The sequence below is a fragment of the Chiloscyllium plagiosum genome, unplaced genomic scaffold (genome assembly GCF_037043375.1).
Source record: "Chiloscyllium plagiosum isolate Xiang-an unplaced genomic scaffold, Cpla_swu_hap1 HiC_scaffold_2, whole genome shotgun sequence".
Taxonomy (NCBI): domain Eukaryota; kingdom Metazoa; phylum Chordata; class Chondrichthyes; order Orectolobiformes; family Hemiscylliidae; genus Chiloscyllium; species Chiloscyllium plagiosum.
Genome location: NW_028270140.1, coordinates 144666465 through 144683563, shown reverse-complemented (window position 1 = coordinate 144683563; position 17099 = coordinate 144666465). Strand labels below are relative to the sequence as shown.

Sequence of the window (17099 nt, the reverse complement as noted above, 5' to 3'; positions counted from 1 at the left end):
GAAATTCCAAAACAGCTCCAAGCACCTCAAACAGTTTAATATTGGCAACTTCGTTGAGGATGGTACATTGCAACACCATGTTGCTTTATTGGACAATTCTATACACTTGTTGTGAAACCCAAGTTCATAAACTAATACATCTAAATAAAGCCCTCACCACCTTTTCCATGACGACAAGGGAGGAGTAATAAATGTTGATGAGCTTACTGTATTCATTCTGTGTTTAAGAGCACATTGTGTTGAGAACCTTTTTCTATTTTGGGACATGGTACTGCAACTTTATTAATTTTGTCTCTCATCTCCTGAAAAGGTGGTTATACACTACTGTTGTGAATTGTACAATTCTTTGTGATGACTCTCCCATGAATGAACAGAGATAATCTATCATTTGTGTTCAGTCGGAGTCACCTGAGTAATGTATTGCAAACAAAAGGAATTTTGTTATTTTTTTTAAGGCTGTTGGGTAATGTTTTACCCAAAGTCACTGCAAAGTTTTTCTTACTCAACATATGGACTAGTGCAATTCACAGAGACCGCTTACTACCATCACCTTTTTCAAGACTAACAAATGCCGTGCCAGCATGCCTATATCACGTGAATAAATCATTGCGAAATGCAGTATAGATCCTCTGTTCCTTCTTTATTAATAATTGAAATCAAGGACCGTGCGGCTGCAAAGACATGGTAGACTGGCTGTAAGTGGACAACGAGGTTGGAAATGGAGTATAATGTGAGAAGTGTGAGGCAATTTATTTTGGCAATAAGAATAGCAAAACAATTTTTTAAGCAGAGGAGAATTGGATGTACTTGTATAAGGAGCACAAAGTTAGCAACAAATGGTATGTCGGCCTTCACTTCAGGGGACTTGGAGTACTAGAATAAAGAAGATTGCAGTGATTGTAACGAGGTCAGCCAGGTGAACCATATAGAATATGAATTCCCTGATTGGGCCTGTTATTTGGTCCTGTCAAGGAGCCCTGCCTGACAAAAAAAAAAGCAGCATTGACTGGATTGGCTTTTTGTGTACAAATGTCATTGTTGATGTCTTTTCATGTTTGAAACTGGGATTTGAGGTTTATCCTCATTTCCCTGAAAACTGGTTGAACGGTAGGGTTTGGGGCCTGGCTTTGCTGCTCCTCTCCCTTGTAGAATTGCTGTTGTGTACAGCTGTAAATGTTAACTGTTTTTCTGTAAACTCTTTGGTATTGTTTAATAAAATTAAAAAAAAGCAGCATTACCTTTTCATGTGAAGGGCACTACTTGTCACTGGCCACTTGGGTGTTTCCTTTCTTCCTGGTGGTGGAAATTGAATAAAGATCCGTGCACCTTGTGGCTTTCACTGTGTCTCTCACCTGCACACACACATGGGTGCTGGGGGAAAAATGAGCACTACCGCAGTTAGGTGGTAGTGTGGGGGTATAAAAAAGAAAACAAAAGGAAAAAATATAAACAGGAGTGTCAGATAAAACAGCATCTCCGACACCTGCATACGCACTACATGGATGTGAGGCAAAAATAAGTACTGGTTGTCAGGCAGTAGTGTAGGGAAAGAAAAGAAATGGAGCATCAAACATTCTGACACTTTAACAAAAACAAAAAGCAGCAACAGACATCCTGCTCGCTCTGAGAGCTAACTCTGAGGGAGCTGGATCATTGTCAAGGATTCTCCATGTGTAAATTAAGGGTGCCTTGATGGCAGAATACCGGCTTCTGGGGAGTTATTTCAAAGACTGCCTACAATTGCATGGGTCTTTAGTGATGAATACAGCTGGAGTACTGTTCACACTTTTGATTACCATAACTAAGTCTATACTTGACTTGCAAAGAGTAGGGAATCGAATCTAAAAAGAAAAACACGGTTGGTCAGCCTCTTTAGGGGTGGCATGGTGGCTCAGTGGTTAGCACTGCTGCCTTACAGCACCAGAGTCCCAACCTTGGGCGACTATGTGGAGTTCGCACATTCTCCCTGTGTCTGTGTGGGTTTCCTCCCACAGTCCAAAGATGTGTAGGTCAGGTGAATTGGCTATGCTAAATTGCCCATAGTGATAGATGCATTAGTCAGAGGGAAATGGGACGGGCTTGGTTACTCTCCGGAGGATCGGTGTGGACTTGTTGGGCTGAAGGGCCTGTTTCCACACTGTAGGTAATCTCATCTAATCTACAACCTACTTTGGAGATATTTGAATTCGGTACAAAATTTCTACAGTTAGAGTTGGGCTAATCGGAAGAAAAATAATTTCCAAAATTCTGGCTTAATACTACAAATTAGATGTCGCATTGCTTTATTTAAAACATTCTTTTGAAGCCCAAGACCAAATGAAAACCTATACGGTCAGCTGCATCAAGCTGCGATTGCTACTAGTTTTCATCTATATCATCAGTGCAATGTGTTTGTTATAATTTATTTATCATTGCAGATATCATGTGATCTCTTTCCTCCTGTGCACATTGTTAAAATTTACTGTTGCCCCTACTTCTTTTTGATATAATTTATCCTGCATTCTGTCAGATAATTAGAAGAAAAAGTAATAAAATTGGAATGAACTTAATCCCTATGAAGCACTGCTTGTTAAATGGGGCCACTTGTAGATGGGCAAGGTGTGCTACTTGCACTTCAGTTTGAAAAAATTGGCACTGGCAGGGTAACTGGTTGCTCTGAATTAATTTTTAAAAATGAAGAGAAATGTATTGTCAATTCTAGGTGAGTATTCTAGGAAAAAATGTTAATGTGAGGGAATCTTCAAAAACATACATCATATCGTATTTAAAATAAATTTAACTTTTTTTTTCTCTGCCTTAATCTTAAAGGAGCCAATTATACAATGACAAATGGAGGTGGTATAAATAGCACAACACATTTGTTGGATCTTTTGGATGAACCTATACCAGGTGTTGGCACATATGACGACTTCCACACAATTGACTGGGTACGAGAGAAGTGCAAAGATCGGGAAAGGCACAGAAAGGTGAGTACAAATAGTGTTCCTAGGCTCAGTAATTGAAAAAATACGAATGAACATAATCCTTGAATTCTGGAAGGCATAGGTATTTGATATATTTCCATTTAGTCATTTGGAATCTCTATCTTGTGTTAACCGCAATTATTCGTGAGACTTTTCCATCAGCCACAGCAATGTCATCATTGAAATCTATAGCACAGTAAAAAGTTTTTCAGCACATTTTACCTGCACCAGTCCCTCTGGTGTTTTCGAAGATTTTGTGAAGATTGCAGTTGTCACTCTGCCACTGATGACCCAATAAAGAATACTCTGTGCAAAAAACAAAATGGTCTTTTTGGTTTCAAAGATTTGAACAGTAGTGAATTAAATCTAAGAGCTGCTGAATCTAGATTACGAATTTGCAGCTGGATTAGATTGGTAGGATCAGCCTCTCAATTAATGTCATTTAATATGATCAGGGCTGATCTGATTGCTCCACATTTTCACCTGCCACCAATAATCCTCTTTCTTCCCAAGAATCTATCCACCTCGGCCTTATAAATATTCAAAGGTTCTGGTTGTTTAGGGTTCACATCCCTCTGAGATGTGTTAAATAGCTTAAATGGTGACCCCTTATTTTTAAAACAGTGTCCTCTAGATTAGGAACAAACATATCATTTTCTCAGTGGTAGGTAGTGACAAGTAGAAATCCGTGCTTGGATCCCTGCTATTCACAATGTATATTGATGATTAAGATGAGGGAACTAAATATCTCCAAATTTACACTTGACACAAAACTGGTGGGAGGATGCAGAGATGTGTCTTTGTGATTTGGACATGTTAAGTGAATGTATAAATGGATGTCAGTTGAAGTACAAGGTGGATAATTGTGAGATTAGATTAGATTACTTACAGTGTGGAAACAGGCCCTTCGGCCCAACAAGTCCACACCGACCCGCCGAAGCGCAACCCACCCATTCCCCTAGATTTACCCCTTTTACCTAACACTACGGGCAATTTAGCATGGCCAATTCACCTGATCTGCACATCTTTGGACTGTGGGAGGAAACCAGAGCACCCGGAGGAAACCCACGCAGACACGGGGAGAATGTGCAAACTCCACACAGTCAGTCGCCTGAGTCGGGAATTGAACCCAGGTCTCTGGCGCTGTGAGGCAGCAGTGCTCGCCACCGTGCCGCCCAAAAGATTATCCATTTAGCAGAATGATACCTGGGATGGGAGGACAGATGTATGAAAAGAGAGAGGCTAAATTGGTTAGGACTGTGTTCACTGAAATGTAGAAGAATGAGGGGGAAATTTCATAGAAACCTACAAAATTCTAACATGACTAGGCTTGGTAAAGGTTGGCAGAATGTTCCTAATGAATGGTGAGCCCAGAACCAGTTTAAGAAGATGAGGTGGGCCATTTAGATCTGTGATGAGGAGAAATTTCTTCACCCAGAGAATGGTGAGGTTGTGAAATTCTCTGCCACAGAAAGCGATTGAGACTAAAACATCGTGTTTTCAAGAAAGCATTAGATAGAGTTCTTAGAGTCAACAGGATTACAGTGTGTGTGAGAAAAGCCGGAACATGGTATTGTGTTGGACATTCATCCAATGCCATACTGAATGGCCTATACCTGCTCCTATTTTCTAATGTTGCTATTCCTTTCTGCTCCTCAATCTCCAACTTGAATGGCTTCCTGTACAACAGTGTTAGTTCACTCACTTACAGCTCTCACTTTCATTCAAACAAGCTCAACAGCCACTTGGATAATTGGGAAAGCTGAGGCTGTTGTCAACTGGTTTCCCTTACTTGTAGTCATACCTTCTTTTCCCTGACCAGTGACCAAATTGGAAACCCTGTCCTAAGGCATGTGACCATCTTCTGGAATAAAGTGTCTGGGTAACTTCTTTCTAGTTGTATTACAGTGTCGGTATTTCCGCCACCACCACTCCAACTACGAATTCTTTGTCTGGACATGTTTGCCCTGGATTACACCAGCATCCACTAACTCTTATTCTGCAATTACAATACATTATCTGCCCTGCCATCATTGATATGTTTAATGTGCTGTTTAATTAATTTTAATCAATTATTTATTTTCCTTTATTATACATTATCTTAATCTTGCCACCAGTACTATTGTGCACAGTTTTGATCCCTTTATTTGAGGAAAGATGTCATGGCATCGGAGGCAGTTCAGATGAAGTTCACTAGCTTGATCCCAGGGTTGGGAGGTTTGTTGTATGTAGAAAAATTGAACATTTAGGCCTATACTGTCTGGAATTCAGAAGAATGAGGAAAGACCAAATTGGGATATTCAAGATGATAAAAGCTATGGATAAAATAGGTGTGGACTGAATGCTTCCTATAGTTTTAGGATAAGGGTAGCAAATTTAAAACCAGGTTGAGGAAAAACTACTTCTCCCAAAGTGTTGTGAATCTGTGGAATTTGCTACCTCAAAGTGCTGGGACAGTGAGTAAATTTAAGGATTAAGACAGATATTTCATTGAAAATGGGTTGAAGGATTATGGGGAAAAGGTAGGAAAATGGGGGTAAGGCTCATATCAGTCGCGATTGAATGGCAGAGCAGACTCGATCGGCCGAAAGACATAATTCTGCCCTATATCTTATAAATTTGCGAACTTTTGGAACAGGGTTTTAGCCATTTACTAGATACTCATCAACAGCTACTTTCTTCCTCCATAAAGTTGCTACTAATTCCTAGCGTCTAAAAAGGTTTGAAAGAACAAAGGGGCTCGTCCTTCCTCTCCTTAATATGATCCCTTATTCATGAAACCTCAGATACCCTGTTCAGATTCACACAGTGCCTCTGGGTAGGAACTGGGATCAGGGATCTTTTTATTTGGCTTTCCCCATAAGATTCAAAGGTCATTTATACATGCAGTTCAGCTGAAACCAACTAATTCAGCAGAAAGCAGAGACCAAACTTGGTCAGTTTGCTTCAGCATCCCACTAAATAATCTGCAAAACCATTCAAAAAATGCAATGAAACTATTAAATAACAAAAAATACTAAGCACAAAACGTTTCTTTTAGCAAAGTTGACTGAATTTCAGTTGACATTTTTCTAAAATGAAGAATCTTAAATCTGCCTTCCAGTTGATGAATAAAAAATGACGAACTGCTGCCTGAAATACGGAGTATCTTAGTACATTAAATGGAAATAGCAAAGAAAGTATATAAACTGGTTTGTTTGCTGAAGTATAACTATGCAAAATATTAGTATAATTTTTCCATGGTATCAAATGAAACAATTTGCATTTCAGTAACTGCAAGAAATAGAAACACAATTAAGTTTTGTCTCCGCATGTGTGACATAATGGGAATTGCACTTGCATCAAAGTTTAACTTTGTGATCTCAGAAGTTAAAATACAGAGCTGATGAGGTTCTGAGTTCTCCAGCACACTGGCTGCAGTGATGAAATTTAGGATTGTATTAGGGTAGTAGGGAAGGTCAAATGGAATGAAAAGTTGACCATTTCAACAACAAATATGAAATAAGAATAAAGTACTGGAAATACTGAATGGGTCAAGTAGCATGTTTGGCAAGTGTAACAGTTAACATTTTCAGTCAAGTATAGCTCATGAGGAAAGGTCATGTGCATGCATACACTCACCGTCTCTCACATTTTTTTCTACCGCTGCCTTCCTCGCCCACTACTTTCATCACTGCCACAAAATCTGTAGCCTAAACTTTTCACTACAGTAAAGGCATTTTGTAAGTACAAGATGATGATGTAGGTGGTGTGTGTGTGTGTGTGTGTGTGTGTGTGTGTGTGTGTGTGTGTGTTGTGTGTGTTGTGTGTGTGTGTGCGCATGCATGCACACAGACAGGACCCAGCAGGTATCATTCTTTGATGAACTTTAATATTACTTGCTACAATGAGGAATTAAGAAATGCAATTTCTGATTGTGTTCGTCAATACAGCCTTCATTTCATATTTTTTCAAAACATGCCTTTTGTGATCTCTATGCTATTTAAGAGAGTTGAATACTGTGTGCCATACTAACTCTAATATAGAAGATGTAATTCAGTATTTATGTGTTACAGATTACCAGCAAGAAAAGAGATTCTGTTTGGGAGTTTATAAAAAGCCTGTATGATGCTTGGTCAGGATGGCTAGTTGTAACTCTGACTGGTCTGGCATCAGGTAAGGAAATGTCAAGAGGATTGCAGGTTACAAAAGTATCAGTCTGATGAAGATTATTTTGTCGTGAAATGTCATTGAAGTCCAGTTGTCTGGGTTTTTGTAAAATTAAGCTGATGGTCTTGTTCAAACACCAAAACCCAGAAGTACAAATTGTCTTTTACTGAATGTTCAGGAGCCACAAATAACAATTTGTTGCTGACTTCATGTCATTTGGAGAGTGTAATAAAAATTATGTTGTGATATAATAGGGCAAGGTGGTGGCTACTGGTAATGTCATTGCATGAGTAATCTAGAATCCCAGCCTATTGACCTGAGAACATGGTCTCAGATCCCACCATGGCAGGAGATGAAATTTAAATTCAGAATTTTCTCTCTATCCATTGCAGCAAAATATTTGATAATCTTAAAGACAGTCACCTGTAAATCTTAAAATAGAGCTTTATCAATGCTTTCCGCACATGTATGCCCACAAATTTCTGATTCAGCCCTGTAAATCTGTTCCGCACCCTCTCCAAAGCACTTTCTGTCCTTTTTTTTTGTTATAGCGACCAGAACTGCACTGCATATTCTAAGAAGTGGTCTGACCAAAATTTGATACAGATTTAGCATAGTCCCTCTCCTTTTAATTTATATAATTTTAGAAATAAATCCCTGTGGTAGGTTTGGTTTTTCTTTCTAGGCTGTGCACATTTCAGGCACACCTTATAAAGAATTGGTGTATTTGTACAAAAGATTCCCTTGATCATCTATCCTTTTGAAAGTAAATAAGTCACCACTTAATCCTATGAAAATGGACTACCTCATATTTATCTTTGCTAATTATTTTCCCATGTAATTCCTAGCTGTCGTCTTCATATAAAATTTGGCAACATTCACAGATTTAGAAATTGTGGTTTTGATTCCAAACTCCAGATTTTTAATCTAATTTGTGAAAAGCACAATACTTTATTTTCTCTATCTCTGCTTCCTGCCTGATCGCAGCTGGCACGCCATTGTGCAGTGTTCCATCACTTCGCATTGTCTGAATATCTTCATCCGTCAACAATGCAGTACCATATTAAGGAGTCTTTTGAAACTCCAGCTAAATTGCATTAAATTAAATTACATGAATCTGTTACTTGCTCAAAAAATTTGAAAAATTGCTATGGATTTTCAATGACCTTCTGGACAGCTCGGCGAATTATTAAGACTACTCTTGTGGAAATTCAGTAACTAATCAAAAGAAGAAAAACTCAGATTTATCCCAAACCTTTCACTATTTTATGGGTATTCAAAGCTCTTCAAGCAAGCACAGTAGTTAATATGGACAAAGCAAATCATGGTTTCACAAATATTTCATGATCATTTTACTTTACTCATTTGATGGCCAAAATCAAATAATGTTCACAACAGCTCTGTGATGCTTTTTCAAATGGTGTGCAAAATCTTGTAATTTGACCAATGTGCAGCACTGATTTAATAACTTTCTGAAAGATAGCACCTTTCAGAATGTAGGACTTAAAAGAGCAACTCAGCATAGAGCAATATTGGGTGCTGAGATCGGGAGAGGAGCTTGCACTCATGGTTCATTTGACAGATTTCACTGCTGATTTGACGCACCGAACCAATTTGATTAGCTTTAAAGACACTTGTGAAGAAGAAAGAGGAGTTGAAAATTGGCATGACTATAAATAGTGCAGAGAGAGGGGGCTGCAAATGAAACCATTAACAGAAGAATGGAGAGTGTATTGTGGAATATGAGGTTGAAAGATGTTGTGGAGATTGAAGAATGTATGATGTCAGGGAATGGATTGCAAATGAAAATAAAAGCCTCAATGTTTATAATAATGTCTATACAGTAGAAGCAATGCAGATAGGCATTATAGTGAAACAGGCTTGGAATAGAATAAGATAGAGATAGGATTTGATCTGATTCATAAGTGATGAAACTCAAGACCAATGAGAAAGTAGCATCTAGAACTGACCTATGTCGATAAGAATTTTGGTAGTGGAGGTAGAGGCAGATTATGTTTGTTATATGGCTTGAGGTTTGAAGCTTGGCTGAAGACACAGCTGACATATTATTGAGCTTCTCCTGAGTGATTCCCCTGGCAAATGGATGGAATGCTGAAGTGGGAAATTTAAATTGGAATCAAATAAGGTAGCCCTGATCTTGCCATCAAGTTGAGCTGATTTTTATATATAGTTGTGGATTAATTTTAAGTAATAAGCATATGAATCAGGTTCAGTGACAATCATGGCATACATTTGTTATTTTTGAATGGATGCAAATTAAGCAGTCGCTCAAGTGTTCTGATTTGAAAGAACTTAAGCAAGTCTTGATAATGAGATTTAAGTGGATATTTTTAATGCATGATTTAGTTGATGCGTTTGACAAGGTTCAAATAGTGGTGAGTATTTCTATTTTAGGTTGTGACTCATCATAACGTTCATTTAAACTTCTAAAAGAACCATGAAGATAATTTATTTTGTTAAATTTCAAATTTCTAGGTTTTAGATCAATGCTGCTAAAATTAGCTGCAGACTCCCAGCACTGATTAAAAAGGCTGTTGCTCCACTCTGTACTTGTGAATACTTCACTCTGTGTGATGTGTGTCATGTCCATAATGCATCACATTCATAAGATAGAAAGTTAACCAGTAGTTGATATGCTGCACAATAAGCCTATCTTAGGTGGTAAGGACACTTAATAAGACTGCATCCATCGTCTGACGTGCCTATGTTAACTCTCTGTCTTCCCCTAGTCCCTTGGATCAAACATCCAGTAAGGTTTCTCATACCTGACTTTGTACTTATGCTTTTCTCCATGGCCTGTCTGAGCTCATAGAATCTATGAGACCTGCTTACCTCTTCCTGAACAGTATTCCCACGAAACCGTTGACGATGTGACTTCTTTTAATTGTACGTTAGTTTCTCAGAGGTCTTGTCCCTTTCTCTCTAATCGCTCCATCCTCAAAAACAAAACTCTTGACCATTCCATCCTTGCAACTGCTGCCTATCACCAAGGGCTGTTCTCTCTGCTGTCATTTTCAATTTTGTGCACAGCTTTATTGGAACTCCATGTTTGAACTCGTTAATCAAATATGTAATTCGCTGCAGTACTGAAAATGGCTATCAAAGTCACAACTTATATGCTATGTACTGTGATGAAAATAACTATGCCTCCTTAGATTCTCAACCTGTTTTCAGCTGTTGGCATTGATAAATTGCACCTTCTTCCACTGCCTCTCAATTGTTTCTGAATTGATTAGGACTTCTCCTTCCGTTATTGTCTGTCCAGTCACAGCTGTAGAATCTGGATTGGACTCTCTTGTCAATCCCACACAATTGCTTCTGATTAACCCCCCACATGCTCACGCTCACATGCGCACACGTCTGGTTTCACATGTATGTTGTCACAATCGTCCTTACCTTACAACTCTTAGCCTATCAGTGGTTCCTAAATTGTCTGACAACTATTACAAAATGAACAACAAAATCCTTCAAATACATATTAGGAAAATCAAAGGCAGTGTCTTTGAGCTGTAAGACCATAAGATGTATCAGCAGAAATAGGCCATTTGGCTCATCAAGTCTTCTGCCGATCTTGGCTGATTTGATAATCCTCAACTCCATTTTCCTGCCTTTTTAATCCAGAATTCCTACTTTCTTCAAAATTTGCCTCTCCCTGCCTTGTAATATAATTGATGATCCAGTATTAGTAGCCCTCTGTTGTAAAGAATTGCACTATCTTCTGATTCATTACTGTCTCAGGGAAAAACAGACTCATCTCATCCTCTCTGGCTATCCTTGGCCACAAATTTGGTTCACAAGTTGGTGATTCCATCCCTCAGCCTGACTGCTGTCTGAGATTTAAAGTTAAAAATCACACAACACCAGGTTATAGTCCAATTATATTATAATTGGAAGCACTAGCTTTTGGAGTGCTGCTCCTTCATCAGGTGGTTGTCAAATCATGAGATTTAAAGAGAGAACATTGATTGAAGAATTGTTTTCATTAGAATGTTTTTCTCCTTTTTACCCTCTTGCTCATCCTTAAAGACTCCCCTTAAATCTCAACTCTGATAACCTTGAGCAATTTTGCTTCCTTTGACTTGATATCTGTTTTTCTGTAAACCTCTGTTGAGCAGCTGGAAATAATCTTAGCTCAAATGAATAATATAAATGCAAGCTGTTGCCAAATTGGGAAAAGTGGATCTTTTTGTTCAAGAACAAAGATACTTTGCAGCCCAGGAACAGGCCCATTGGCCTTCCAAGCCTGAGGAGAAAGTGAGGACTGCAGATGCTGGAGGTCAGAGCTGAAAAATGTGTTGCTAGAAAAGTGCAGCAGGTCAGGCAGCATCCAAGGAGCAGGAGAATTGACATTTCAGGCATAAGCCCTTCTTCAGGAATGAGGAAGGTGTGCCAAGCAGACTAAGATAAAAGGTAGGGAGGAGGGACTTGGGGGTGGGGGAGGTGCGTTGAGAAACGCTCCTCTCTACCTTTTATCTTAGCCTGCTGTTTACAGGCTATCTTAGCCTGCTTGGCACACCTTCCTCATTCCTGAAGAAGGGCTTATGCCCGAAACGTCGATTCTCCTGCTCCTTGGATGCTGTCTGACCTTCCAACCCTGAGCCAATCTAAATCCACTGTCTAAAGCTATTGCCCAATTCCTAAGGATTTTTATCCTTCTGCTCCCCACCTACTCATGCATCTGTCCAGATGCATCTTAAATGAATTTACCATGCCTGCCTCTATTACCTCTGCTGGCATTCCAGACACCTACCACCCTCTGTGTAAAGTACTTTCTGCATGTATCCCCCTTAAACCTTTCACCTCTCACTTTGAACGCGTGACCTCTTATTATTGAATCCCTCACTCTGGGGAAAAAGTTTATCTCTATCTACCCTGTCTATATCCTTCTTGATTTTGTAGACCTCAATCAGGTCCCCCTTCAATCTCGTTTTTTCTAATGAAAACAATCCTAACCTACTCCACCTCTCTTCATAGCTAGCAGCTTCCATACCAGGCAACATCCTCGTAAACCTTCTCTGCACCCTCTCTGAAGCATCCACATCCTTTTGATAATGTGATGACTAGAACTGTACACAGTAGTCCAAATGCAACCGAACCAAAGTCTTGTACAATTTTAACATGACCTGCCAGCTCTTATACTCAATACCCTGTCCGATGAAGGCAAGCATGCCATATGCCTTCTTGACCACTATCCACCTATGCAGCCACCTTCAGGGTACAATGGACCTGAACTTCTAATCTCTCTGCTCATCAACGTTTCCCAAGGCTCTTCTGTTTACAGTATAGTTCGCTTTATAATTAGACTTCCCTAAATACATCACCTCACATTTGCTTGGATCGAGCTCCATCTGCCACTTCTCCGTCCAACTGTCCAGTGTACCTATATTCTCCTGTATTCTTTGACAGTCCCCTATGCTTTCTGCTACTTCACCAATTTTGGTGTCATCTGCAAACTCACTGATCAGACCACCACTGCCCTCTTCCAGATTACTTATGTATATCACAAACAACAATGGACCCAGCACTGATCCCTGTGGAACACCACTGGTCACCTTTCTCTATTTCAAGTTACTCCCTTCAACTACTACTCTCTGTCTCCTGTTACTCAACCAGTTCTTTATCCACCTAGCTAGAACACCCTGCACACCATGTGACTTCACGTATCTAAGCAGCCTCTTCTGACTTTACTTACTCCATTGCAATCTAGTGGAAGGAACTATCTTAAATTTCCTTTTTCTCAAGGAATAGTTACATGGAATATGGTTTTGCTACTTAAAGATATTTAGAGACTTTATCCTATCTCTGTTCTTCGCCTTTCTTCTCTTCAAAGCAATTATCAAATTCTGAACTCTGGCAGACTTCAGCTTACGTGCATGTCTTGGGAGCAAATTGCAGCTTTTCACAGCACAGAATGCCTTGTTTTAAATATTTCTTTCGAGTGCCAGAATCAGGTGTGTAGTACAGAAATGAAATACTGAAACACATGGCCAGAATTTTACCTTGGAATTGTGACATTCACTGTCATGATTATCATTTTGACATTTTCTTGTTAGTTTGTGCAGTCGATGCTTCTTACACTTGGTGATTGGTGGGGGATGGTGTAGTTGACAGAGCGAGAAGGACAGAGCATTCTGTCTTTTCAGTTGATTCAACTACAGCAATTCAACTACTGCCAGGTGTTGATGTACAGATCAGCCATGATCAAATTGCTTGGTGGATCAGGATCCAGGAACTGTGTAACCCACTTCTATTTTCTTGTAGCAAGAAAAGGCTGAATTTTGACAAGAATGTGAGTATTCTATGAGTTAAGTTAATTATAAAAGGAACGGGGAAGTAAATCGCTCATTTTCAAATTGAAAAAAAGTAAACATGTGATGATTTTCAGGTGCCCTGGCTGGTTTGATAGATATTGCTGCAGACTGGATGACTGATTTAAAAGAAGGCATATGTTTGAGTGCGTTGTGGTTTAATCATGAACAATGCTGCTGGGATTCAGATGAACCAACGTTTGAAGCAAGAAATGAATGTCCTCAGTGGAAAACATGGGCTGAATTAATAATTGGACAAGCAGATGTAAGTAGGCTTCCAATGGAGTATTATAAATATTTTTGCAAAAAATTATTTATTGTCATGTAGAAAGTTAGGTTTTTGTGGAATGTGGGGAGGGAGGGTGGTGGGAATTAATTTACTAGTCACAATTTACTTTCTGGAAAAGGGACTTGTGTGAATGTATTTTTCTGCATAAATATTGGGATCAGTTATTTTGCCACTTACTGTGCCTTTGTGGGTTTCCTCCGGATGCTCTGGTTTCCTTCCACAGTCCAAAGTTGTGCAGGTTAGGTAGAAGGGTCATGCTAAATTGTCTGTAAGGGACCATGGTTGTGCAAGCTAAATGGGTTAATTATTGTAACTGCAGGGTTACGGGGATGGAGTGTGGGGTAATGAGGTGCTCTTCAGAGAGTCGGGAGGACTCCATGGGCTGACTGGCTTCTATCTGCTCTGCAGGGATTCTGTGATTTGGAGGAACCTACCACAACTAAACACGTTCTCTCCTTGCCTGTATCCATGCAACGATGCTGCTGGACAGGAACTATATTTTTCTCTTGTGTTCCTTTGCCTCAGAATGTTGAGGCTAAGTGTAGCTCTCTTATTTCCCTGGCTGAGACCATCTCATTAACTGAATTGCAATTTTCACAAATTATTCAGCTTAATGTGGATTTGATAAATAGATATACTCTCTCTTTGCTATGACCATTCCAAACAAAACTGCCTTGGACGTTGGCAGTTTTACGAGAGTGTTAAGCTTGGTCAGAGTTGTAAGTGAAATTATGATCTTGGCATTTTGGTCAAGCAATATTAGAATGCTAGAAGGAATTTTACTCTGTGCAGTGCAATCCTAGCGGCTTGATGCTGATTACTGTTTAGAAATAAGTGTCCCGTTTTCCATTGCTAATGTCACGTGCTTCAATCAGGATATTAAAAGCAGTTTTAAGGTAGGATGTTGGCATTGGAGATGGTCCAGAGGAACTTTAAAAAATGATCCTTGGGATGAAGGGCTTGTTACATAAGGTGTGGTTGAGGGCTCTGGATCTGTACTTGATGGAGCTTAGAAGGATGAGAGGAGGTCTGATTGAAACTTACAGAATACTGAGTGGCTTGGATAAAATGGAAGTGGGGAAGATGTTTCCACGAGTAGGACACAAGGACCTGAGGCCACAGCCTCAGAGTGAAGAGATGACCCTTAAGAACTGAGATTTGAAGGAATTTCTTCAGCCGGATGTTGGTTAATCTGTGGAACTCATTGCTGCAGTGGGTTGTGGAGGCCAAGTCATTGAGTGTATTTAAGACAGATATAGATAGGTTCTTGATTGGTAAGGGGATTAAGAGTTGTGGGAGAAGGCAGGAGAATGGGGTTAAGAAACACGTCAGCCATGACCAAATGGCAGAGCAGGCTCAGTGGTCTGAATGCTCCTCGGTCTCATGGTCTTATGGTCTAAATAAAAATCCGAAAAATAAATTATGCTTCATGGGAATAAAAAGATGTTTATACTTCATTATATGATTATCTCAAGAATGCAATCACAGACATCGATGCCAAAAAAGTTTATGGAAAAATAAGTAAAATGTTTAGATTTCTTATCCTGAGTCTAGTGATTCTGATTGTATGAATGATGAACACAATTCTCAAAACCTTTGTTGGCTGTGTTTCAGCAGAGCTTTTAATGTGTAATGTTTTCCAGGGACCAGGTTCTTATATAATGAACTACATTATGTACATATTTTGGGCCTTGGGATTTGGCTTCCTGGCTGTTTCGTTTGTGAAGGTGTTTGCTCCATATGCGTGTGGTTCTGGAATTCCAGAGGTAAGATCCAGTGATTGTTTTTGAAATTTGCCTAAGCAATGTTTTTTTTAATACTGGCAAGCTATTGTAACTATTTCCATGCAAAGTAAGTATGTATTATTGGAATGATAAATACTGTTGCTTTAAGATTTCCTTAAGGGAACATAAAGGCCATTTAACCCTTTGCTGGCAAGGACATAGCAGGCAACATGTCTCTTGTGCGTTGTAAAATGTGATGATCTTGAAGGTGAAGGCTGCTTTTCAGATTTGGGAGCTGAACATAACAGAATCTATTAGTGGGGCTGAATAAACAGGAAAGGAAGAACTCAATGTCTGGAATGATGTCTCCCATTAGAAGCGAGGCTAATGGACAGGAAGGGAACTCCTAAAAATAATGTTTGGGAGAGATGAAAGTTGGTGGTTAATCTTGCAGTAGCCATCATCGACTTCCACAATTTGACGCTCTTTATCAGATGGATAAGCTCCTCAAAGTCTATTTTGTTTGTGGCTATATTATCTTCTGTTTTTAATTTAGAAATAAACATCAATGTATTATTTCTAAAGTCAGAATTTTTAGGAGTTGTGTGCACCTGTAGTTTGGAGGGTGAAAATTACTGTATTACTTTTAAGCTGAAAATGTGTTGCTGGAAAAGTGCAGCAGGTCAGGCAGCATCCAAGGAACAGGAGCATCGACGTTTCGGGCATAAGCCCTTCTTCAGGAATGTTACTTTTAACTATTGCCATTCTTAAATAGTTTAATATTAAATGGTTTACTGTAAGTCGGTGCATGTTTCTTTCATGTTTTGAGAGATCTTCCATAGCATTAATACGTAACATTAGGGATATGGCAATTTCTAAATCCATGCACAATGTCTTTAGAATAAAAGAGCAAGAATGCAGAGCAAAAATGAAACTTGGTAAGAATAAATTAGATAAAACATGATGGCATGGACTAGCAGACCAACATTCAGCTTTGGATTCTGAATTCAGATCTAGGCGAAATAGATGCATTCAAAGTCCCTGCTCTCCAGAATGTTAAAGTGAGTTGGCTTAGATGGTCTTATTCCAGTTTCCTTGGGCTTTAATGCTGAAACACAATTCTAGCCACAATCTGCAATGACATGAATAACAAAGTAGAACAGTTTTTACTCTTGTACTAAGGACTACTGTTTTATTTGTATCAACACATTTTGAGAGACAAAATCAAGAGGTTTATTCTTTCATTTAGTTGTTTAGTTTACATAGTTCAGTACTGAAAATGAAAAAATGTTCCTTTTCAGATTAGGTGAAATCTTCTGACCTCTTGATAATTTAGAACATAGATCAGAATAAAGCATGAAGTGAAGTTGAAAAACTTATTGAATTTTGTTTTATAGCAAGTGGTGTTGGATCAGGAGAATTATCACAGTTTTGTCATTAAATACTAACTTCATAACCTATAATTATAACATTTTACCAGACCAAAAATGGTTGCCTCATTCATCCCATCATAGCTTATCCAGAAACAATTTTCAGTCCCTTCACTGCAGCATCCAATTGTTAGATGACAGCTCTATGTGAGAGAAGTTCTTTGATCATTTTGTATGGAAAAAGTGCTGCCTGGCCCAAATCGTAAATTTGTATT

General features: G+C 39.0%; 1 protein-coding gene across 4 annotated transcripts in view; it reads left to right on the top strand.

The window, feature by feature from the left end:
• clcn3 (Cl-/H+ antiporter 3) overlaps nt 1–17099 on the top strand; it is a 155197-nt gene that overhangs the window by 95234 nt on the left and 42864 nt on the right. For all 4 annotated transcript variants that reach the window (XM_043703467.2, XM_043703439.2, XM_043703449.2 and 1 more), the window contains 4 exons: nt 2809–2966; nt 7019–7118; nt 13519–13706; nt 15374–15496. In XM_043703467.2, the coding sequence (XP_043559402.1) occupies nt 2809–2966; nt 7019–7118; nt 13519–13706; nt 15374–15496 (569 nt within the window). The remainder of the gene's footprint in view (nt 1–2808; nt 2967–7018; nt 7119–13518; nt 13707–15373; nt 15497–17099) is intronic.